General features: G+C 42.6%; 1 protein-coding gene across 1 annotated transcript in view; it reads left to right on the top strand.

Annotated features, from left to right (window-relative positions):
* LOC106604112 (beta-synuclein) overlaps nt 1-25,048 on the top strand; it is a 27,865-nt gene continuing 2,817 nt past the window's right edge. Inside the window, exons 1-5 of the mRNA XM_082975006.1 lie at nt 1-132; nt 2,879-3,020; nt 15,703-15,732; nt 17,336-17,421; nt 22,200-22,283. Of these exons, the coding sequence (XP_082831132.1) occupies nt 2,900-3,020; nt 15,703-15,732; nt 17,336-17,421; nt 22,200-22,283 (321 nt within the window). The 5' untranslated portion in view covers nt 1-132; nt 2,879-2,899. The remainder of the gene's footprint in view (nt 133-2,878; nt 3,021-15,702; nt 15,733-17,335; nt 17,422-22,199; nt 22,284-25,048) is intronic.

Raw genomic sequence — 25,048 nt, 5'->3', positions numbered from 1 at the left:
TTCCTATTGGTCGGATAGACAATCCCGAGGAAGGCCCACCTACCAAGCGATCAGTCCCTGACAGCAGCTCCCATTCCAGGCGATATTTCAATCAGCTGGGCAATAGAAACAAGTCATCTTTGTAACAAAAAGGTAAGATGATTTCATGATGTTTGTTGTGATATTTGTGTCTGGCGTCGAGAGAAAGAAAAAACATGTAGGAGTTTGTATGGAGAAAAAAATATCGACATTATAACGGTACGTTGTTATAGGAGGGAGGTGGAATCATTGTAGGCTACACATATTATAGTTTATTATGTAACTGATCCGTGTCAATTATAGATAACCAACGCGTTGAATTAAATCAGTGTCAAATGGAAACCTGGTGAAAGGCCGAAAGAGCAATTGTTGCATTTGATGAGAAAATTGACGAGACATAATTTCCTGAATGGGCGTTCTCTACAAGATACAGTAGCCTAATAATTATTATAATATTTACACATCGAAATTATTGATTAAATCGTGTATTTGATTAAAAAAAAATATATATATATATAAATATTTGTTTTCTGTCATATGTAGACATATAGGTATTTATTGAGAAAATACATATTGTCCTTGGTGCCCGTGATGAGCATCAGGGTTTTTTATCCCTCCGCTTCCCCCACATATAATAGTAGGGCTGGGTAATATTACAGGTAATGCACTTAGTTAAATAGGTACATCAGATAGGCGCTATTTCACATTCAACTTCCTGACTGGTCCTCGGCTCGAACGGACATTAAGACTAAAATTACAACTAATAATTAATGACCGCGAGCAAATATAAACATTTCATTTAAAAACAATCCCCCTCTCTCTCTCTCTCCTGATATTTCATGACATTTGGAGAAAGGGAAGGGAGGACGTGGGAATAATAATAATAAGGTACGTTTACTATAATGACTGGTGTATGGCAGAGGATCGGCTATCGAGGCCAACTGTGACCAGGGAGGAGAGGCTTCCTGTAATCCTCTCATTCTTCCGTCATCACTACCAAAGAAAGACTAGACACAAAGTGACAGCTATGGTCTTAGAAGGAAGAAAAAGGGGAAAGAGAAAAAGGGGGAAACAGTAAAAGATATGGTCTTAGAAGGAAGAAAAGGGGGGGAAAGAGTAAAAGATATGGTCTTAGAAGGAAGAAAAGGGGGGAAACAGTGAAAGATATGGTCTTAGAAGGAAGAAAAGGGGGGAAACAGTGAAAGATATGGTCTTAGAAGGAAGAAAAGGGGGGAAACAGTAAAAGATATGGTCTTAGAAGGAAGAAAAGGGGGGGAAAGAGTAAAAGATATGGTCTTAGAAGGAAGAAAAGGGGGGAAACAGTGAAAGATATGGTCTTAGAAGGAAGAAAAGGGGGGAAACAGTGAAAGATATGGTCTTAGAAGGAAGAAAAGGGGGGAAACAGTGAAAGATATGGTCTTAGAAGGAAGAAAAGGGGGGGAAAGAGTAAAAGATATGGTCTTAGAAGGAAGAAAAGGGGGGAAACAGTGAAAGATATGGTCTTAGAAGGAAGAAAAGGGGGGAAACAGTGAAAGATATGGTCTTAGAAGGAAGAAAAGGGGGGAAACAGTGAAAGATATGGTCTTAGAAGGAAGAAAAGGGGGGAACAGTGAAAGATATGGTCTTAGAAGGAAGAAAAGGGGGGAAACAGTAAAAGATATGGTCTTAGAAGGAAGAAAAGGGGGGAAACAGTGAAAGATATGGTCTTAGAAGGAAGAAAAGGGGGGAAACAGTGAAAGATATGGTCTTAGAAGGAAGAAAAGGGGGGGAAACAGTGAAAGATATGGTCTTAAAAGGAAGAAAAGGGGGGGAAACAGTGACAGCTATGGTCTTAGAAGGAAGAAAAGGGGGGAAACAGTGAAAGATATGGTCTTAGAAGGAAGAAAAGGGGGGGAAACAGTGAAAGATATGGTCTTAAAAGGAAGAAAAGGGGGGGAAACAGTGACAGCTATGGTCTTAGAAGGAAGAAAAGGGGGGAAACAGTGAAAGATATGGTCTTAGAAGGAAGAAAAGGGGGGAAACAGTGAAAGATATGGTCTTAGAAGGAAGAAAAGGGGGGAAACAGTGAAAGATATGGTCTTAGAAGGAAGAAAAGGGGGGAAACAGTGAAAGATATGGTCTTAGAAGGAAGAAAAGGGGGGAAACAGTGAAAGATATGGTCTTAGAAGGAAGAAAAGGGGGGAAACAGTGAAAGATATGGTCTTAGAAGGAAGAAAAGGGGGGAAACAGTGAAAGATATGGTCTTAGAAGGAAGAAAAGGGGGGAAACAGTGAAAGATATGGTCTTAGAAGGAAGAAAAGGGGGGAAAAGTAAAGATATGGTCTTAGAAGGAAGAAAAGGGGGGAAACAGTGACAGCTAGTTACATGCGTTAAAGCTATCAACATCCCGTTATCTGCCAATCAATCAACTTCAGTCCCATAACCGAGAAATACCGAATAAAAGTCATTCAGAATAGAGAATTAAAACGCGCTTTTTCAGCACCATGGACAGGTGTTATTTTAATCGGTATGTCTATCCATTCGTGGTCCATCTCTCTCCAGAGCAATCAATCCGTCATTCATTACCGTGTAACGAGCACCACATAACTGTATATATATATATAATAACGCATAGTAAACTACAGAGGACCAGTGCTGTAATGGGATCCCATTCCTTTCTCTCCAGATCTCCAGGACCCTACCGAATACAAAATAATTCATCATAACATAATTAAAACGCTCCGTTTCAGGACTTTCGATGTATCTATCCGTTAGTATATAACTAGTACCAGTCCTACCACATGACTACGGTATAGGACTATAGGCCGGTACAAATAGACTATCATGGAAAGTGATTGATTGGTTCTTTGCATCTCTCCAGAGCTCCAGGACCAGGGTCGACATGGATGTGTTCATGAAAGGGTTGTCCAAAGCTAAAGACGGCATGGCTATCGCCGCGGAGAAGACTAAGGAAGGAGCCGCGCTGGCGGCGGAGAAGACTAAAGAAGGCGCCATGTTTATCGGTAAGACCGGACCTTTAGAACGGTAGACCGAAATCACTCTGATTTGGATAATCCGGGCACCGTGTGACGTTCACGGCTTCAATTTAACCCATGCACACATCACGAGTGCCTGCCGAGCGAGTGCGTTATTATGCACAGGCAGAAATTGCTTGACGGCTGCATCGACCAATAAGAGTTGAGAACGCTGACATTTAGAACGCCTCGTTTAAGCGACGCTATAGGTCCAGAGACAATGTACTTTTCCTTGATTGGTTGGAATAGGGGTGGGTCTTTTCGTCATCCTTTTTAATAGGATGTCATGGGTTCTCTTTGAAGCGTGTAGTAGTGAAAGCATAATTGATCCCTCGCGGCCTATATTGCATTTGGTCTGTGCTATGGGTTCATTCTGTAGGTTACTATGGATTCATTCTGTAGGTTACTATGGGTTCATTCTGTAGGTTACTATGGATTCATTCTGTAGGTTACTATGGGTTCATTCTGTAGGTTACTATGGGTTCATTCTGTAGGTTACTATGGGTTCATTCTGTAGGTTACTATGGGTTCATTCTGTAGGTTACTATGGGTTCATTCTGTAGGTTACTATGGGTTCATTCTGTAGGTTACTATGGGTTCATTCTGTAGGTTACTATGGGTTCATTCTGTAGGTTACTATGGGTTCATTCTGTAGGTTACTATGGGTTCATTCTGTAGGTTACTATGGGTTCATTCTGTAGGTTACTATGGATTCATTCTGTAGGTTACTATGGATTCATTCTGTAGGTTACTATGGATTCATTCTGTAGGTTACTATGGGTTCATTCTGTAGGTTACTATGGGTTCATTCTGTAGGTTACTATGGATTCATTCTGTAGGTTACTATGGATTCATTCTGTAGGTTACTATGGGTTCATTCTGTAGGTTACTATGGGTTCATTCTGTAGGTTACTATGGATTCATTCTGTAGGTTACTATGGATTCATTCTGTAGGTTACTATGGATTCATTCTGTAGGTTACTATGGATTCATTCTGTAGGTTACTATGGGTTCATTCTGTAGGTTACTATGGGTTCATTCTGTAGGTTACTATGGGTTCATTCTGTAGGTTACTATGGATTCATTCTGTAGGTTACTATGGGTTCATTCTGTAGGTTACTATGGGTTCATTCTGTAGGTTACTATGGGTTCATTCTGTAGGTTACTATGGATTCATTCTGTAGGTTACTATGGGTTCATTCTGTAGGTTACTATGGATTCATTCTGTAGGTTACTATGGGTTCATTCTGTAGGTTACTATGGGTTCATTCTGTAGGTTACTATGGATTCATTCTGTAGGTTACTATGGGTTCATTCTGTAGGTTACTATGGGTTCATTCTGTAGGTTACTATGGATTCATTCTGTAGGTTACTATGGATTAATTCTGTAGGTTACTATGGGTTCATTCTGTAGGTTACTATGGGTTCATTCTGTAGGTTACTATGGATTCATTCTGTAGGTTACTATGGGTTCATTCTGTAGGTTACTATGGGTTCATTCTGTAGGTTACTATGGGTTCATTCTGTAGGTTACTATGGGTTCATTCTGTAGGTTACTATGGGTTCATTCTGTAGGTTACTATTGATTCATTCTGTAGGTTACTATGGGTTCATTCTGTAGGTTACTATGGGTTCATTCTGTAGGTTACTATGGGTTCATTCTGTAGGTTACTATGGATTCATTCTGTAGGTTACTATGGGTTCATTCTGTAGGTTACTATGGGTTCATTCTGTAGGTTACTATGGGTTCATTCTGTAGGTTACTATGGATTCATTCTGTAGGTTGCTATGGATTCATTCTGTAGGTTACTTTGGGTTCATTCTGTAGGTTACTATGGGTTCATTCTGTAGGTTACTATGGGTTCATTCTGTAGGTTACTATGGGTTCATTCTGTAGGTTACTATGGATTCATTCTGTAGGTTACTATGGATTCATTCTGTAGGTTACTATGGATTCATTCTGTAGGTTACTATGGGTTCATTCTCTAGGTTACTATGGGTTCATTCTGTAGGTTACTATGGATTCATTCTGTAGGTTACTATGGGTTCATTCTGTAGGTTACTATGGGTTCATTCTGTAGGTTACTATGGGTTCATTCTGTAGGTTACTATGGGTTCATTCTGTAGGTTACTATGGGTTCATTCTGTAGGTTACTATGGATTCATTCTGTAGGTTACTATGGATTCATTCTGTAGGTTACTATGGATTCATTCTGTAGGTTACTATGGGTTCATTCTGTAGGTTACTATGGATTCATTCTGTAGGTTACTATGGATTCATTCTGTAGGTTACTATGGGTTCATTCTGTAGGTTACTATGGGTTAATTCTGTAGGTTACTATGGATTCATTCTGTAGGTTACTATGGATTCATTCTGTAGGTTACTATGGGTTCATTCTGTAGGTTACTATGGGGTTTATTATGTAGGCTATCATGGGTTCAATATGTAGGCTAATTGGGGTTCATTCTGTAGGCTACTGTGGATTGTGCACTATAAATGTATGGAAGGAGGAGGTTGCCAGTGGCTGTCTTCGTTATATGCAGGGCATTATGATATGGACATAATGTACAGGGAAAAGATGCACATTGACCAATGACCAAGATGTGCTCACTGATATATTTAATAAACGAAGGCACTGACATTGTATTTGACCAGGGGATTCAGATGTTGTAAATGACAGTGAATGGTTTGCTGAGGTGTGTGTCTGACTGAACATGAATAATATATCGTCCCGGGCTGAGGAAGTCTTTGTGACTATGGCCATATACACTCTTAGAAAAAAAAGGTTCTAAGTAGAACTATACAGGGTTCTTTGGTTCGTCCCCATAGGCCAACCCTTTTTGATGCTGGATAGAACACTTTACGCAGGGTTCTATCTAAAACCCTCTATGTAGGGTTCTTCAAAGAACCCCCTGTATATATGGTTCTGCCTAGAACCCTCTATGAAGGGTTCTACCAAGAACCATTTTATCTTTGGAGGGTTCTTCCTAGAACTGTCTATTAAGGGTTCTACCAAGAACCATTTTATCTTTTGGAGGGTTCTGCCTAGGTCCCTCTATGAAGGGTTCTACCAATAACCATTTTATCTTTGGAGAGTTCTTCCTAGAACCGTCTATGAATGGTTCCACCGGGCTTACTAGTATTGAACGTTTCATTATTTATGACAATACATTACATACATATCAATATACACCATCTATATACACACACCATCTATAGACAATACATTACATACATATCAATATACACCATCTATATACACACACCATCTATAGACAATACATTACATACATATCTATATACACCATCTATAGACAATACATTACATACATATCTATACACACCATCTATATACACACACCATCTATAGACAATACATTACATACATATCTATATACACCATCTATAGACAATACATTACATACATATCTATACACACCATCTATATACACACACCATCTATAGACAATACATTACATACATATCAATATACACCATCTATATACACACACCATCTATAGACAATACATTACATACATATCTATATACACCATCTATATACACACACCATCTATAGACAATACATTACATACATATCTATATACACCATCTATATACACACACCATCTATAGACAATACATTACATACATATCTATATACACCATCTATATACACACACCATCTATAGACAATACATTACATACATATCTATATACACCATCTATATACACACACCATCTATAGACAATACATTACATACATATCTATATACACCATCTATAGACAATACATTACATACATATCTATATACACCATCTATATACACACACCATCTATAGACAATACATTACATACATATCTATATACACCATCTATAGACAATACATTACATACATATCTATATACACCATCCATATACACACACCATCTATAGACAATACATTACATACATCATAAGGCCTTTCTTTGAGAGACTAATTATTCACTAGCACGGTGGTATTAGGAAACTCCTGGTTTACAGGCCACACCTGCAAGTCACATTATGATTTTGGGCTCCTGAGTGACGCAGCGGTTTAAGGCACTGCATCTCAGTGCTAGAGACTACACTACAGACACCCTGGTTTGATTCCAGGCTGTATCATAACCGGCCGTGATTAGGAGTCCCATAGGGCGGCTCACAATTGACCCAGCATCGTCCAGGTTTGGTCGGTGTAGGCCGTCATTGTAAATAACTCACTTGCCTAGTTAAATAAAGGTTACATTTGAAAAAAATATATATTTTAATCATGCTGGATTGCAAAGTGATGTGTTATACCTATTGGAATCCAGTCATAGTTAGGATATCCAATAAGTGGAATTGTTAACGACCCGTAACCTGCATTCAGAATGACTGCCAGGGCAGGGAAGATTGAATACTGAGACTATCTCATTTATCTTAACTCAAACAGTAATGTTTGCAATAATTCCAATTACTAACAGATTCATTTAGAAAACTGTATGTTATCTATCTATGTGTAGCACAACATTATCCAACCAATCAATGGACATGCAAAAACACAGATATTACAGTAAAACAAACTATTCTGAAAATATCCCTGCAATAAAGCATGCTGGGAAATATTATAGATGGTTCTATGGTAGAATCCTTCCTGCCTTCCAAAGAACCGTCAAAGAACCCTTTCTTCCAAAAAACGGTTCTTATGATGTTAAAGGTTCTAGGTGGAACCTTTTGCCTTACAAAGAACCCTTGTCTTCCAAAAGGGTTCTTCTGATCAAAACGGTTCTTGGTAGAACCTTCAGCAAAGAACCCTCTTGGAACCCTTTTTTCTGAGTCTACACTTCCATTGGATTTCGTCAGATGTTATTGTGTTATAAACTGGGATTAAAATGGTTTTAATTGTAATTTTTTTGTCAACGATCTACACAAAATACTCTGTAAGGTCAAAATGGAAGAAAAATGCTAATATCTTTTAAAGATTAATGAAAAATCAAACAGTAATATATCTTGATTAGATAAGTTCTCACCTCCCTGAGTCAATACATGATAGAATCACCTTTGGCAGCGATTACAGCTGTAAGTGTTCTTGGGTAAGTCACACAAGAGCTTTGCACACCTGTATTGTGCAATATTTACACACTATTCTTAAAAAAAAGATCTTCAAACTCTTTGAAGGTGTTGGGGATCATGACTAGACATCAATGTTCAAGTCTTGTCATAGATTTTCGTTCAGATTTAAATCAAAACTGTAATTTGGCCACTAATGAACATTCACTGTCTTGGTAAGCAACTCCAGTGTAGATATGGCCTTGTGTTGTAGGTTATTGTCCTGACGAAAGGTGAATTCCTCTCCCAGTGTCTGGTGTAAAGCAAACTGAAGCAGGTTTTCTTCTAGGATTTTGCCTGTGCTTAGCGCCATCCTGTTTCTTTTCATCCTGAAAAACTCCCCAGTCTTTGTCAATGTCAAGCATACCCATACCATGATGCAGCCACCACCATGCTTGAAAATAATGAGGCAGTTACTCAAGTGATGTGTTGTGTTGGATTTGGCCTAAACATAAGGCTTTGCATTTAGGCCAAAAATATATATCTTTGCCGTGTTTTTTGCAGAATTACTTTAGTGCCTCGTTGCATACTTTCGTTATTCTTTTCACTCTGTCATTTAGGTCATTGTTGACCTCATCAAGCTACACACAATACCCGATAATGACAAAGCAAAAACAGGTTTTTCAAAATGTTTGCAAATGTATAAAAAAAATTAAACTGAAATATCACATTTACACAAGTATTCAGACCCTGTACTCAGTACTTTGTTGAAGCACCTTTGGCATTGATTACAGCCTTGAGTCTTCTTGGCCCACCTGTATTTGGGGAGTTTCTCCCATTGCGCTCTGCAGATCCTCTCAAGCTCTGTCAGGTTGGATGGGGAGCATCGCTGCACAGCTATTTTCAGGTCTCTCCAGAGATGTTCAATCGAGTTCAAGTCCGGGCTCTGGATGGGCCACTCAAGGACATTCAGAAACTTGTCCCAAAGCCACTCCTGCATTGTCTTGGCTGTGTGCTTAGGGTCGTTGTCCTATTGGAAGGTGAACCTTTGCCCCAGTCTGAGGTCCTGAGCGCTCTGGAGCAGGTTTTCATTAAGGATCTCTGTACTTTGCTCTGTTCATCTTTGCCTTGATCCTGACTAGTGTAAAAAACATCCCCACAGCATGATGCTGCCACCACCATGCTTCACTGTAGGGATGGTGCCAGATTTCCTCCAGATGTGATGCTTGGCATTCAGGCCAAAGAGTTCAATATTGATTTCATCAGACCAGAGAATCTTGTTTCTCATGGTCTGAGAGTCTTTAGGTGCCTTTTGGAAAACTCCAAGCGGGCTGTCATGTGCCTTTTAGTGAGGACTGGCTTCTGGCCACCCTACCATAAAGGCCTGATTGGTGGAATGCTGCTGAGATGGTTGTCCTTCTGGAAGGTTCTCCCATCTCCACGGAAGAACTCTGGAGCTTTGTCAGAGTGACTATCGGGTTCTCGGTCACCTCCCTGACCAAGGCCCTTCTCCCCCGATTGCTCAGTTTGGTTGAGCGTCCAGCTCTAGGAAGAGTGTTGGTGGTTCCAATCTTCTTTCATTTAAGAATGACGGAGGCCACTTTGTTATTGGGGACCTTCAATGCTGCAGAAATGTTTTGGTACCAGACCTTTGCCTCGACACATTCCTGTCTCGGAGCTCTACGGACAATTCCTTCGACCTCATGGCTTGGTTTTTGCTCTGACACGCACTGTCAACTGTGGGACCTTATATAGACAGGTTTGTGCCTTCCTAAATCATGTCCAATCAATTGAATTTCCCACAGGTGGACTCCAATGAAGTTGTAGAAACATCTCAAGGATGATCAATGGAAACAGGATGCACCTGAGCTCAATTTCAAGTCTCATATCAAAGGGTCTGAATATTTATGTAAATAAGGTATTTCTGTTTTTTATTTGTAATAAATTTGCAAAAAAATTCTAAAAACCTGTTTTCGCTTTGTCATTATGTTGTAATGAGTGTAGATTTCTGAGATATTTATTTCATTTAATCCATTTTAGAATAAGGTTGTGGAAAAATAACAAAAATTTGGAAAAAGTCAAGTGGGCTGAATACTTTCCGAATGCACTGTAATACATCAGAAGGACGACTGGGTGGTTTTAATACATCATCCACAGCATAATTATTAACTTGACCACTCTTAAAGAGATATTCAATGTCTGATTTGTTATTGTTACCCATCTACCAATCACTGCCTATCTTTTTGAGGCTTTTTGAAAATCTCCCTGGTCTTTGTTGTTGAATCTGTGGTTGAAATTCAATACCTGACTGAGGGATCTTATCAAATCAAATCAAACTGTATTAGTCACACGCGCCAAATACAACAAGTGTAGATCTTACCGTGAAATGCTTCCTTACAAGCCCTTAACCAACTGTGCAACATTACAGATGTTGTATGTATTGGGGGACAGAGGAAATGGTCATTCAAAAATCATGTCAACCCCTATTATTTCACACAAAGTGAGTCCATATAACTTATTATGTGATTTGTTAAGCCACATTTTACTTCTGAAATAATTTAGGCTTTATATATCAGTAATTTAATTCGTTTTTTTTTTAAAAATAATTTTCTTTTCACTTTGACATTTTGGAATATTTTGTCTTTTATCAATGACCAAAAAATGACAATTAAATCTATTTCAATCCCACTTCGTAACACAACAAAATGTGAAAGAAGGTCAAGGGGTCATTACATACAGTAGGCCCTGTATCTTCCTGTCTTCCAGTTGATAGAGCATGGTGTGTGCAACGCCAGCATGGTGTGTGCAACGCCAGCATGGTGTGTGCAACGCCAGCATGGTGTGTGCAACGCCAGCTTGGTGTGTGCAACGCCAGCATGGTGTGTGCAACGCCAGCATGGTGTGTGCAACGCCAGCATGGTGTGTGCAACGCCAGGGTTGTGGGTTCGATTCCCACGGGGGGCCAGTAAAGAAAATATATATAATAAAAATAAAAATAAAAAATAAAAAAATATATGCATGAAATGAAAATGAAATGTATGTATTCACTACTGTAAGTCTCTCTGGATAAGAGCGTCTGCTAAATGACTAAAATGTAAGGTCGCCTTCAGTAGGGAACATTGTAGCAAACGTTTTGCAATGGAAAGTAATTGTTTTTACTCTATTTCAAAACGTTTTCCACCTACTGAATAGGAACCCTGGGCTGTAGTGGTCCAGAGGTCCTTCAACCTGACCTGCATGAGGCAGGGGGGAGGGAGGAGGGGTGAGAGGATGAAGGAGAGGGGTAGAGGTAGAGGGGAGGTATTGGAGTTAGGGAGGAGGGGTGAGGTACTGAACCAAGGGTGAGAGGAGGAGGGTTGAGGAATTGGAACAAGAGGTGAGGAGAAGGGGGAGGTAGATGGGAGGGGGGAGCTATGGGTGAAGACAGCAGGCCATCATGCCTTATGTCAATGTATTAGGTGTATTGTATGGTGACAGCTTGTGAGTCAGGGACACAGTGAGAAGCTGTCTCCAGGGGACCTGAGGGACAATTACAGGGCTTTATGTTGCCTTCTATAACGCCAACTAATTAGTTGCTAACAGAAATGTGCATAGAATAGGTTTTATTTGCAGTATGTATAGAGTATACAGGTATACATGTATAGAGAATGTTACAGATGTATAGACTACCTGTGTCTGACAAAAATTATGATATGTACAGTACAGTATGTATATAATGGATACCAGAATCCAGAGCCCAGATACAGATGTATCTATAGCAGTGGTGTCAAACTTTCCGGCCCACGAGGGAGTCCAATCCGGCCCGGGGAAGTATCCAAAACAATATACTTAAAAATGACTAAAACCAAATTGAAACTGTGTAGAAATTCTAATGTTACATACATTCATACAGTTTCTTGACTGTTGTCCAGCTGGCTAATGATCACCCAAAATGAAGGATGGGTGAGCGAGAATGTGATTGGTGGAGGACGGTTGAGAGAGAGAAGTCGATAGGTCGACAGACCACTTTTGACAGCTGCTGCTGTAGACGGACTAGCCAGCTTAGCAGACTGCCTAGAGAGGAGAGGAGAAGGGGAGGCGAAGGGGAGGGGGAAGAGAGTGGAGGGGGAGGGGAAGGGAAGGAAGGAAGGAAGGAAGGAAGAGATCCTAATGGAGCTACCCACCTCTAAAAGCACAGACATTTGAACATGCTGTTTCTGGTTGTAGAAATTGAGAAAATGAATGTTATTCAATGCCACTTACTTCAAACGCTCCTCAGTTTCATACCTTTCATGATAAGTGGCCGTTATTGTTTTTCCTTCCCAGCAGGAAGACAAGCGCGTACAGCAAAGTGGAATGAGAAAACCATAGTACACCTCATTATATCGGCTTCCAGTACTTCTCTTTAGTGTACAGTACACCTCTCTCTGTCTCTGTCTCTGTCTCTGTCTCTCTCTCTCTGTCTCTCTCTCTCTCTCTGTCTCTCTCTGTCTCTCTCTCTCTGTCTCTCTCTCTGTCTCTCTCTCTCTCTCTCTCTCTCTCTCTCTCTCTCTCTCTCTCTCTCTCTCTCTCTCTCTCTCTCTCTTTCTCTCTCTCTCTCTCTCTGTCTCTCTCTCTCTCTCTGTGTTTAGGTACTCTTCTTTTGAAAGAGGCTATCCATCACCCAACTCTGTTAGTGGCCCCCAGGGAACAGTAAGGGATGTTATCACAGGGCAGCAGATAGACAGGGGACAGTAAGGGATGTTATCACAGGGCAGCAGATAGACAGGGGACAGTAAGGGAAGTTATCACAGGGCAGCAGATAGACAGGGGACAGTAAGGGACAGTAAGGGAAGTTATCACAGGGCAGCAGATAGACAGGGGACAGTAAGGGATGTTATCACAGGGCAGCAGATAGACAGGGGACAGTAAGGGACAGTAAGGGAAGTTATCACAGGGCAGCAGATAGACAGGGGACAGTAAGGGACAGTAAGGGATGTCATCACAGGGCAGCAGATAGACAGGGCTGATGGCGGAGACTGATCAGAGATAGAGGTCTTTACAACCCTTCAGATAGCTGGTGGGGTTGTGGTGTTCCTGTAGTGAATGAGGCCTGTCAAAACCCTAGATAAAGCTTCGTCCCAAATGGCACCCTATTGCCTATTTAGTGCACTACTTTTGATCAGGGTTGGCACCCTATTCCCTATTTAGCGCGCTACTTTTGACCAGGGTTGGCACCCTATTCCCTATTTAGCGCACTACTTTTGACCATGGTTGGCACCCTATTCCCTATTTAGTGCACTACTTTTGACCAGGGCCCATAGGACTCTGATGAAAAGTAATGCACTGTATAGGGAATAAGGTGGCATTTGGCACTAGCAAACGAGTTTGTTTGGTCATTGTGGTTTACTAAATGAGCATTCTAAATGACATCACATGCAGTAATTCCATGGCAGCCATTTTAGTCTACACCCTCCAGAGAAATATGGACCGTTCTGAAACAGTTCCACATACATTAGTGAATTTTTCATCTAAATAATGTATTGTGGATTAAATGGAATAAACAGACTGCTCAGAGGCTTTAATTTTCTACCTCTAGAATGAGAATGAATGTTGCTGTACCTTATTCCAGATGGCTCCTAGCTCTGATGGCTCCTAGCTCTGATGGCTCCTAGCTCTGATGGCTCCTAGCTGTGATGGCTCCTAGCTGTGATGGCTCCTAGCTCTGATGGCTCCTAGCTGTGATGGCTCCTAGCTCTGATGGCTCCTAGCTCTGATGGCTCCTAGCTGTGATGGCTCCTTATTCCAGATGGCTCCTAGCTCTGATGGCTCCTAGCTCTGATGGCTCCTAGCTGTGATGGCTCCTAGCTGTGATGGCTCCTAGCTCTGATGGCTCCTAGCTCTGATGGCTCCTAGCTGTGATGGCTCCTAGCTGTGATGGCTCATTTTTCCAGATGGCTCCTAGCTCTGATGGCTCCTAGCTCTGATGGCTCCTAGCTCTGATGGCTCCTAGCTCTGATGGCTCCTTGCTCTGATGGCTCCTTGCTCTGATGGCTCCTAGCTCTGATGGCTCCTTACTCCAGATGGCTCCTAGCTCCAGATGGCTCCTAGCTCTGATGGCTCCTAGCTCTGATGGCTCCTTGCTCTGATGGCTCCTTGCTCTGATGGCTCCTAGCTCTGATGGCTCCTTACTCCAGATGGCTCCTAGCTCCAGATGGCTCCTAGCTCTGATGGCTCCTAGCTCTGATGGCTCCTAGCTCTGATGGCTCCTAGCTCTGATGGCTCCTTACTCCAGATGGCTCCTAGCTCCAGATGGCTCCTAGCTCTGATGGCTCCTAGCTCTGATGGCTCCTTACTCCAGATGGCTCCTAGCTCTGATGGCTCCTAGCTCTGATGGCTCCTTGCTCTGATGGCTCCTAGCTCTGATGGCTCCTAGCTCTGATGGCTCCTAGCTGTGATGGCTCCTTGCTCTGATGGCTCCTAGCTCTGATGGCTCCTAGCTCTGATGGCTCCTTGCTCTGATGGCTCCTAGCTCTGATGGCTCCTAGCTCTGATGGCTCCTAGCTGTGAAGTTAACCCAAACGCTCTCTCTCTCTCTCTCTCTCTCTCTCTACATCACGACTCTGGGTGCTCTTCGCTCAGCTCATCCTCGTCACTAGAGCACCGTCACTCATCTGTCTGTCTGGCCTCTGACTGACTGGTCTGTCTGTATGTCTAGTAATGCATTAGAGGTTTTGTTTATACGGTAATGCCTCATTTACTGTATTTGTAGTAAAGCATTAGAGGTTTGTTTATATGGTAATGCCTCATTTACTGTATTTGTAGTAAAGCATTAGAGGTTTTGTTTATACGGTAATGCCTCATATACTGTATGTCTAGTAAAGAGGAATATGCTGGTAACTCCATTGAGTGTGATAATTATCTTTATGTATGGCAATGTAGGATTGGAAGGTAGTAAAACATTATGTTTGATAATGGTGGGGGTAATGTAGCATTTTAAAGTAGTAACACACGATGTATGATAATGGAGGGATGATGTCACATTTTATGGGCTAACACATGATGTATAATAATGCAAAGATAATGTAGCATGTTTATGTGGTAACACATGATGTATGATAATGGAGGGATAATGTAACATTCGAATGTAGAAACACACGGTGTGCGATAATGGAGGGATAATGTAGCATTTATATGTAACAAGACACAATGTGTAATAATGGGGGATAATGTATCATTTTTATGTCGCAAGACATGATGTGTGATAATGGTGGGATAATGTATAATTTTTATGTAGCAAGACATGATGTGTGATAATGGTGGGATAATGTAGCATTTATATGTAACAAGACATGATGTGTGATAATGGTGGGATAATGTAGCATTTATATGTAGCGAGACATGATGTGTGATAATGGTGGGATAATGTAGCATTTATATGTAGCGAGACATGATGTGTGATAATGGTGGGATAATGTAGCATTTATATGTAGCGAGACATGATGTGTGATAATGGTGGGATAATGTAGCATTTATATGTAGCGAGACATGATGTGTGATAATGGTGGGATAATGTAGCATTTATATGTAGCGAGACATGATGTGTGATAATGGTGGGATAATGTAGCATTTTAATATAGTAACATGTATTTTTCTCTCTTTTCAGGCACCAAGGCCAAAGATGGTGTTGGTTCAGGTAAGTCTACTGTTAAGTCTCTGGTTCAGACATTGACATCAGTGTTACATTATCACAACAGCAAGATACTTAATCTCTTCCAAGTTTCAATCAAGTTAGCCTGGATCAGAACACCAGTGGGACCTGCTTCTGGTGCACAAACCAAACAGGATTAGACTGGTAAAGATATAACGCCTTCGAGTCAAACTAGGACAACAAACCAAACAGGATTAGACTGGTAAAGATATAACGCCTTCGAGTCAAACTAGGACAACAAACCAAACAGGATTAGACTGGTAAAGATATAACGCCTTCGAGTCAAACTAGGACAACAAACCAAACAGGATTAGACTGGTAAAGATATAACGCCTTCGAGTCAAACTAGGACAACAAACCAAACAGGATTAGACTGGTAAAGATATAACGCCTTCGAGTCAAACCAGGACAACAAACCAAACAGGATTAGACTGGTAAAGATATAACGCCTTCGAGTCAAACCAGGACAACAAACCAAACAGGATTAGACTGGTAAAGATATAACGCCTTCGAGTCAAACTAGGACAACAAACCAAACAGGATTAGACTGGTAAAGATATAACGCCTTCGAGTCAAACTAGGACAACAAACCAAACAGGATTAGACTGGTAAAGATATAACGCCTTCGAGTCAAACTAGGACAACAAACCAAACAGGATTAGACTGGTAAAGATATAACGCCTTCGAGTCAAACTAGGACAACAAACCAAACAGGATTAGACTGGTAAAGATATAACGCCTTCGAGTCAAACTAGGACAACAAACCAAACAGGATTAGACTGGTAAAGATATAACGCCTTCGAGTCAAACTAGGACAACAAACCAAACAGGATTAGACTGGTAAAGATATAACGCCTTCGAGTCAAACTAGGACAACAAACCAAACAGGATTAGACTGGTAAAGATATAACGCCTTCGAGTCAAACTAGGACAACAAACCAAACAGGATTAGACTGGTAAAGATATAACGCCTTCGAGTCAAACTAGGACAACAAACCAAACAGGATTAGACTGGTAAAGATATAACGCCTTCGAGTCAAACTAGGACAACAAACCAAACAGGATTAGACTGGTAAAGATACAGTGAGTCAAACTAGGACAACAAACCAAACAGGATTAGACTGGTAAAGATATAACGCCTTCGAGTCAAACTAGGACAACAAACCAAACAGGATTAGACTGGTAAAGATATAACGCCTTCGAGTCAAACTAGGACAACAAACCAAACAGGATTAGACTGGTAAAGATACAGTGAGTCAAACTAGGACAACAAACCAAACAGGATTAGACTGTTAAAGATATAACGCCTTCGAGACGAGTCTACTAGAGAACAAAAACATCAGTGGATGTGTGTGTGTTTGTGTGTGTTAGTGTGTGTGTGTGTTTGATGTGTGTGTGTGTGTGTGTGTGTGTGTGTGTGTGTGTGTGTGTGTGTGTGTGTGTGTGTGTGTGTGTGTGTGTGTGTGTGTGTTTGATGTGTGTGTGTGTGTGTGTGTGTGTGTGTGTGTGTGTGTGTGTGTGTGTGTGTGTGTGTGTGTGTGTGTGTGTGTGTGTGTGTGTTAATAATGTGGTGCCTGTGATGTTGCAGCGAAGGACCTTGCTGGTGGAGCCATGGGGAATATCGCTGCTGCCACCGGCCTGGGGAAGAAGGACGAGTTCCCATCTGACATGACCGTACGACTAAAACACACCTCAAACACACACCCCGCAAACACACACACCGCAAACACACACCCCGAAAACACACACACCTCAAACACACACACCTCAAACACACACACCTCAAACACACACCCCGCAAACACACACACACACCCCGCAAACACACACACCTCAAACACACACCCCGCAAACACACACACACACACCTCAAACACACACCCCGCAAACACACACACCTCAAACACACACACCTCAAACACACACCCCGCAAACGCACACACCTCAAACACACACACCTCAAACACACACACCTCAAACACACACCCCGCAAACACACCCCGCAAACACACACCCCGCAAACACACCCCGCAAACACACACACCTCAAACACACACACCTCAAACACACACCCCGCAAACACACCCCGCAAACACACACCCCGCAAACACACACACCTCAAACACACACACCTCAAACACACACCCCGCAAACGCACACCCCGCAAACACACACACCTCAAACACACACACACACACACACACACACCTCAAACACACACCCCGCAAACACACGCCGCAAACACACCCCCCCGCAAACACACACACCTCAAACACACACACCCCGCAAACACACACACCCCGCAAACACACACCCGCACCCCGCAAACACACACCCCGCAAACACACACCCCGCAAACACACACACACACACCCCGCAAACACACACCCCGCAAACACACACACACACACCCCGCAAACACACACACCTCAAACACACACCCCACAAACACACACACCCCGCAAACACACACACCTCAAACACACACCCCGCAAACACACACCCCGCAAACACACACATCCCGCAAACACACACACACACACCTCAAACACACACCCCACAAACACACACCCGCAAACACACACACACACACGCCGCAAACACACACACCTCAAACACCCGCACCCCGCAAACACACAACCCGCAAACACACACCCCGCAAACACACACACACACACACACCCCGCAAACACACACACCTCAAACACACACCCCGCAAACACACACCCCGCAAACACACACCCCGCAAACACACACACACACACACACCTCAAACACACACCCCACAAACACACACACCCCGCAAACACACACACACACACCCCACAAACACACACCCCGCAAACACACACACACACACCCCGCAAACACACACACCTCAAACACACACCCCGCAAACACACACCCCGCAAACACACACCCCGCAAACACACACACACACACACACCTCAAACACACACCCCACAAACACACACACCCCGCAAACACACACCCCGCAAACACACACACACACACCCCACAAACACACACACCCCACAAACACACACACCCCGCAAACACACACACCCCGCAAACACACACACCCCGCAAACACACACACCCCGCAAACACACACACACCGCAAACACACACACACACACACACACCTCAAACACACACCCCGCAAACACACACACCGCAAACACACACACACCCCGCAAACACACACCCCGCAAACACACACCCCGCAAACACACACACCTCAAACACACACACACCCCTCAAACACACAACCCGCAAACACACACCCCGCAAACACACACCCCGCAAACACACACCCCGCAAACACACACCCCGCAAACACACACACCGCAAACACACACCCCGCAAACACACACACACCGCAAAAATACACACCTCAAACACACACACATGCAAACACACACACATGCAAACACACACACCGGAAACACAAACACAAGGCAAACACACACACACCAGCCCCTATATCACTATACACTATCACCAGCCCCTATATCACTATAGACTATCACCAGCCCCTATATCACTATAGACTATCACCAGCCCCTATATCACTATAGACTATCACCAGCCCCTATATCACTATAGACTATCACCAGCCCCTATATCACTATAGACTATCACCAGCCCCTATACCACTATAGACTATCACCAGCCCCTATATCACTATACACTATCACCAGCCCCTATATCACTATAGACTACCACCAGCCCCTATATCACTATAGACTATCACCAGCCCCTATACCACTATAGACTATCACCAGCCCCTATATCACTATAGACTACCACCAGCCCCTATATCACTATAGACTACCACCAGCCCCTATATCACTATAGACTATCACCAGCCCCTATATCACTATAGACTATCACCAGCCCCTATATCACTATAGACTACCACCAGCCCCTATATCACTATAGACTATCACCAGCCCCTATATCACAAAAGACTATCACCAGCCCCTATATCACTATAGACTACCACCAGCCCCTATATCACTAGTATACAGACTATCACCAGCCCCTATATCACTATAGACTATCACCAGCCCCTATATCACTATAGACTATCACCAGCCCCTATATCACTATAGACTATCACCAGCCCCTATACCACTATAGACTATCACCAGCCCCTATACCACTATAGACTACCACCAGCCCCTATACCACTATAGACTATCACCACCCCCTATATCACTATAGACTACCACCAGCCCCTATACCACTATAGACTATCACCAGCCCCTATATCACTATAGACTATCACCAGCCCCTATACCACTATAGACTATCACCAGCCCCTATATCACTATAGACTATCACCAGCCCCTATACCACTATAGACTATCACCAGTCCCTATACCACTATAGACTATCACCAGCCCCTATATCACTATACACTATCACCAGCCCCTATATCACTATAGACTACCACCAGCCCCTATATCACTATAGACTATCACCAGCCCCTATATCACAAAAGACTATCACCAGCCCCTATATCACTATAGACTACCACCAGCCCCTATATCACTAGTATACAGACTATCACCAGCCCCTATATCACTATAGACTATCACCAGCCCCTATATCACTATAGACTATCACCAGCCCCTATATCACTATAGACTATCACCAGCCCCTATACCACTATAGACTATCACCAGCCCCTATATCACTATAGACTATCACCAGCCCCTATACCACTATAGACTATCACCAGCCCCTATATCACTATAGACTATCACCAGCCCCTATATCACTATAGACTATCACCAGCCCCTATATCACTATAGACTATCACCAGCCCCTATACCACTATAGACTATCACCAGCCCCTATATCACTATAGACTATCACCAGCCCCTATATCACTATAGACTATCACCAGCCCCTATATCACTATAGACTACCACCAGCCCCTATATCACTATAGACTATCACCAGCCCCTATATCACTATAGACTACCACCAGCCCCTATACCACTATAGACTATCACCAGCCCCTATATCACTATAGACTATCACCAGCCCCTATATCACTATAGACTATCACCAGCCCCTATATCACTATAGACTACCACCAGCCCCTATATCACTATAGACTATCACCAGCCCCTATATCACTATAGACTATCACCAGCCCCTATATCACTAGTATACAGACTATCACCAGCCCCTATACCACTATAGACTATCACCAGCCCCTATATCACTATAGACTATCACCAGCCCCTATATCACTATAGACTATCACCAGCCCCTATATCACTATAGACTATCACCAGCCCCTATACCACTATAGACTACCACCAGCCCCTATACCACTATAGAGTATCACCAGCCCCTATACCACTATAGACTACCACCAGCCCCTATACCACTATAGACTATCACCAGCCCCTATATCACTATAGACTATCACCAGCCCCTATATCACTATAGACTACCACCAGCCCCTATATCACTATAGACTATCACCAGCCCCTCTATCACTATAGACTATCACCAGCCCCTATATCACTATAGACTATCACCAGCCCCTATATCACTATAGACTATCACCAGCCCCTATATCACTATAGACTACCACCAGCCCCTACTGTAGGTGGGTGAGGGCAGTGTGGAGTGCAATTGAGATTGCATCATCTATGGATCTGTTGGGGCGGTTTGCAAATTGGAGTGGGTCCAGGGTGTCTGGGACGATAGAGTTAAGGTTTGGCATAACCAGCCTTTCAAAGCACTTCATGGCTACAGACGTGAGTGCTATGGGTCGGTAGTCATTTAGGCAGGTTACCTTAGTGTTCTTGGGCACAGGGACTATGGTGGTCTGCTTGAAACATGTTGGTATTACAGACTCGGTCAGGGAGAGGTTGAAAATATCAGTGAAGACACTTACCAGTTGGTCAGCGTATGCTCGGACTACACGTCCTGGTAATCCGTCTGGCCCCGCAGCCTTGTGTATGTTGACCTGTTTAAAGGTCTTACTCACATCTTACTCACACGGAGAGCGTGATCACACAGTCGTCCGGAACAGCTGATGCTCTCATGCATGCTTCAGTGTTGCTTGCCTCGAAGCGAGCATAGAAGTAGTTTAGCTCGTCTGGTAGGCTCGTGTCACTAAGCAGCTCTCGACTGTGCTTCCCTTTGTAGTCCGTATTATCTCATTATCATCAAGTGTACAAAGTACTTACACTGTGTTTCCTGCCTACTGTACTGGACTATCTCTCACTGACAGTTCACTAACACTTTATTTATTTCATTATTTGTAAAATGAAAAGTAGTGTTGTGGTGAAATAGGACGTGTGTGTGTGTGTGTGTGTGTGTCTGTGTGTGTGTGTGTGTGTGTGTGTGTGTGTGTGTGTGTGTGTGTGTGTGTGTGTGTGTGTGTGTGTGTGTGTGTGTGTGTGTGTGTGTATCCACAGCCTGAGGAGTATGGGCAGGAGGCCATGGAAGGAGAGCCACAGGGAGATCAGCAGGAGGGAGAGACATATGACGAGAACCAGCAGGTGAGAGGGACACACACACACGCACGCACGCACGCACACACACACACACACACACACACACACGCACACACACACACGTACACTAGAACCATGAATTTTAAGCCCGAGCCCTACCCAGGCGCGATTGCTTCTGCCAATTTTAAGACCCGGCCCTGCCCAAAACCTGAAATATTTGAGTAAATCCACTCGCTCCCTGCGCTCAGCTCGCTCTGTGTGCACTCTGCTCGTGCCGCTCTCAGGCTGTGAGTATCCATAGCAACGGCTCCCCTTGGGCTGCTCAGTGAAGAGGCAGGAGAGAGCAGTGAGCTAGCTGTAAGCTACTTTTCATCACTCAAAACAAAAAAAACAAGGAACATGATTATTTTCTGTGAAATAATCTTCTTTCTGTGAAGCACTTCTGACAACACGCTATGATCTTAGTCAGATCAGATTTGGCTCTACTGAGGAGCAGAGTACTGAGCGAATGAGCTTCAAAATGTTAGTGATGAATTCAGTGATACCCGAGCACTAAACCCAATGTATAATATCTGGGCCCTTTCGGGCTTGGGTCGGGTAAGCAGAGCACTAACACACACACACACACACACACACACACACACACACACACACACACACACACACACACACACACACACACACACACACACACAGACACACACAGACACACACAGTGTCAGGGGTAATATGTTACAACAGTAAATCGTGTTACATAATAACATTACTTTTATGCTAATGGAGTATTATATTATTATTACTATTATAACGCCTTACTGCCTTTAAATATTGTCATATTATTACTGCTACATTATCTAGTAACGTTCCCGCTACTTTCAGAAAACATTTCCCTTTCCAGGCTCGGTGTTTCCGTGATCCATCTCCACTTGTGGCCTCATTTAGTTATCAAGCGACAGCGGAGAGAGAAAAATAAAAATTTTGGGAGAATGTGATCCATAAAAACGGAAAAAAAAGACGCACCTCCGATCTTTTGCCGTTGATTGCTTCTGTTATAGCAAAGTCCTATTCGTACAGATGATCCATTATCACAACATATTGCATAGAGACAGACGGGGAATTGTTGTATTTTCGATGGTTGACATTACAGAAAGGTAGGCCGATTATTTTCTTGTCTCGTTTAAGTAAGTGGATGAAAACAACAGCGCTTCTGGTCTACAGACTACCGTATCATGAGCGCATATGAAGTTGTGTTGTGTCGCGGAGTGGCTATGTGTGTGGACTCTCGTATAGGCTAATCATTCCCGCAAATATAGCCTACTCCAAAATTCGGACTTAAACACAGCACATCAGACTACACCATTTAGGTAATAAAAGTCGTGACCAAGACGTTTCTGATCGGGTTGATTATTTTCGAATGAATTTGGTGACTTAAAGTGCCTATCTTTGGTAGAGCGCACATGACTCGCCGTCACTCCCTCCGACAGTCAAACAAAACGGTTTCCAGTTAAAAAACAACTTTTGTTTCCGTGTAAAATGGAATAAACTACTTTTTCAAGCAACGAATCAAAAACTACACACACACACACACACACACACACACACACACACACACACACACACTAGGACTAGGTCAAAAACGTGTAAAATATGTGTAAAATACTTGCACTTGGTTTATCTTAGGGTTTTGCACTTTTGGGACTATTCCATTTGTTTATATTGTACCGGGGATACTAAACAGTAGAACCCTGTGAGTTGGCGCTTGCTCTCTCTCAATAGGTTTAGACGTGAGAGACATTTTTTATATTTTGTATACAGTAACAGTCAAAAGTTTGGACCTAAGGTATTCATTCCAGGGTTTTTCTTAATTTTTTTTACTATTTTCTACATTGTAGAATAACAGTGAAAACAAACTATGAAATAACACGTATGGAATCATGTAGTAAACAAAAAAGTGTTATACAAATCAAAATATATTTTATATTTGAGATTCTTCAAAGTAGCCACCCTTTGCCTTGATGACAGCTTTGCACACTCTGTCAAATGCCAGCTAGACAGGCGGGCACAACCCCTCCAATATTTTTTGGGTGTGTGTGTGTGTGTGTGTGTGTGTGTGTGTGTGTGTGTGTGTGTGTGTGTGTGTGTCTCAGTGGTTGAGACAGATGGTTATTTTGGGAAGGCAGCTCTGAAGGGCAAAACAAACTGTATTGAATGGATTCATTTCTCAAGGTGCAAAACACAGAGTACCCAATCGATTCATTTCTCAAGGGAAAAACACAGAGTACCCAATCGATTCATTTCTCAAAGGCAAAACACAGAGTACCCAATCGATTCATTTCTCAAGGTGCAAAACACAGAGTACCCAATCGATTCATTTCTCAAGGGAAAAACACAGAGTACCCAATCGATTCATTTCTCAAGGGAAAAACACAGAGTACCCAATCGATTCATTTCTCAAGGGAAAAACACAGAGTACCCAATCGATTCATTTCTCAAGGGAAAAACACAGAGTACCCAATCGATTCATTTCTCAAGGTGCAAAACACAGAGTACCCAATCGATTCATCTGGAACCTGAGAATCAGCAGGGAACCAATGACGAATCAAATAATCTCACTGGAGTCATCTTAATCAAACGGTTCAGAACCAATTCAGTGGTTTATTAACTGGGATGTTCTTCTGCCCTACATAAATATTTTATCATACAAATCAATTACAGAAAAAAAATACTACATTAAATTCCTTTCTGCTTAACGCAAATGACTCCTGTAATATTAAACTGTAAAATATCATGAAGTATAGAGAGGAATGTCT

Source organism: Salmo salar, chromosome 05 (assembly GCF_965601325.2).
Source record: "Salmo salar chromosome 05, fSalSal1, whole genome shotgun sequence".
Classification (NCBI taxonomy): Eukaryota; Metazoa; Chordata; class Actinopteri; order Salmoniformes; family Salmonidae; genus Salmo; species Salmo salar.
The sequence above is the reverse complement of the archived record's forward strand: the minus strand, read 5'-3'. Positions and strand labels throughout refer to the sequence as shown.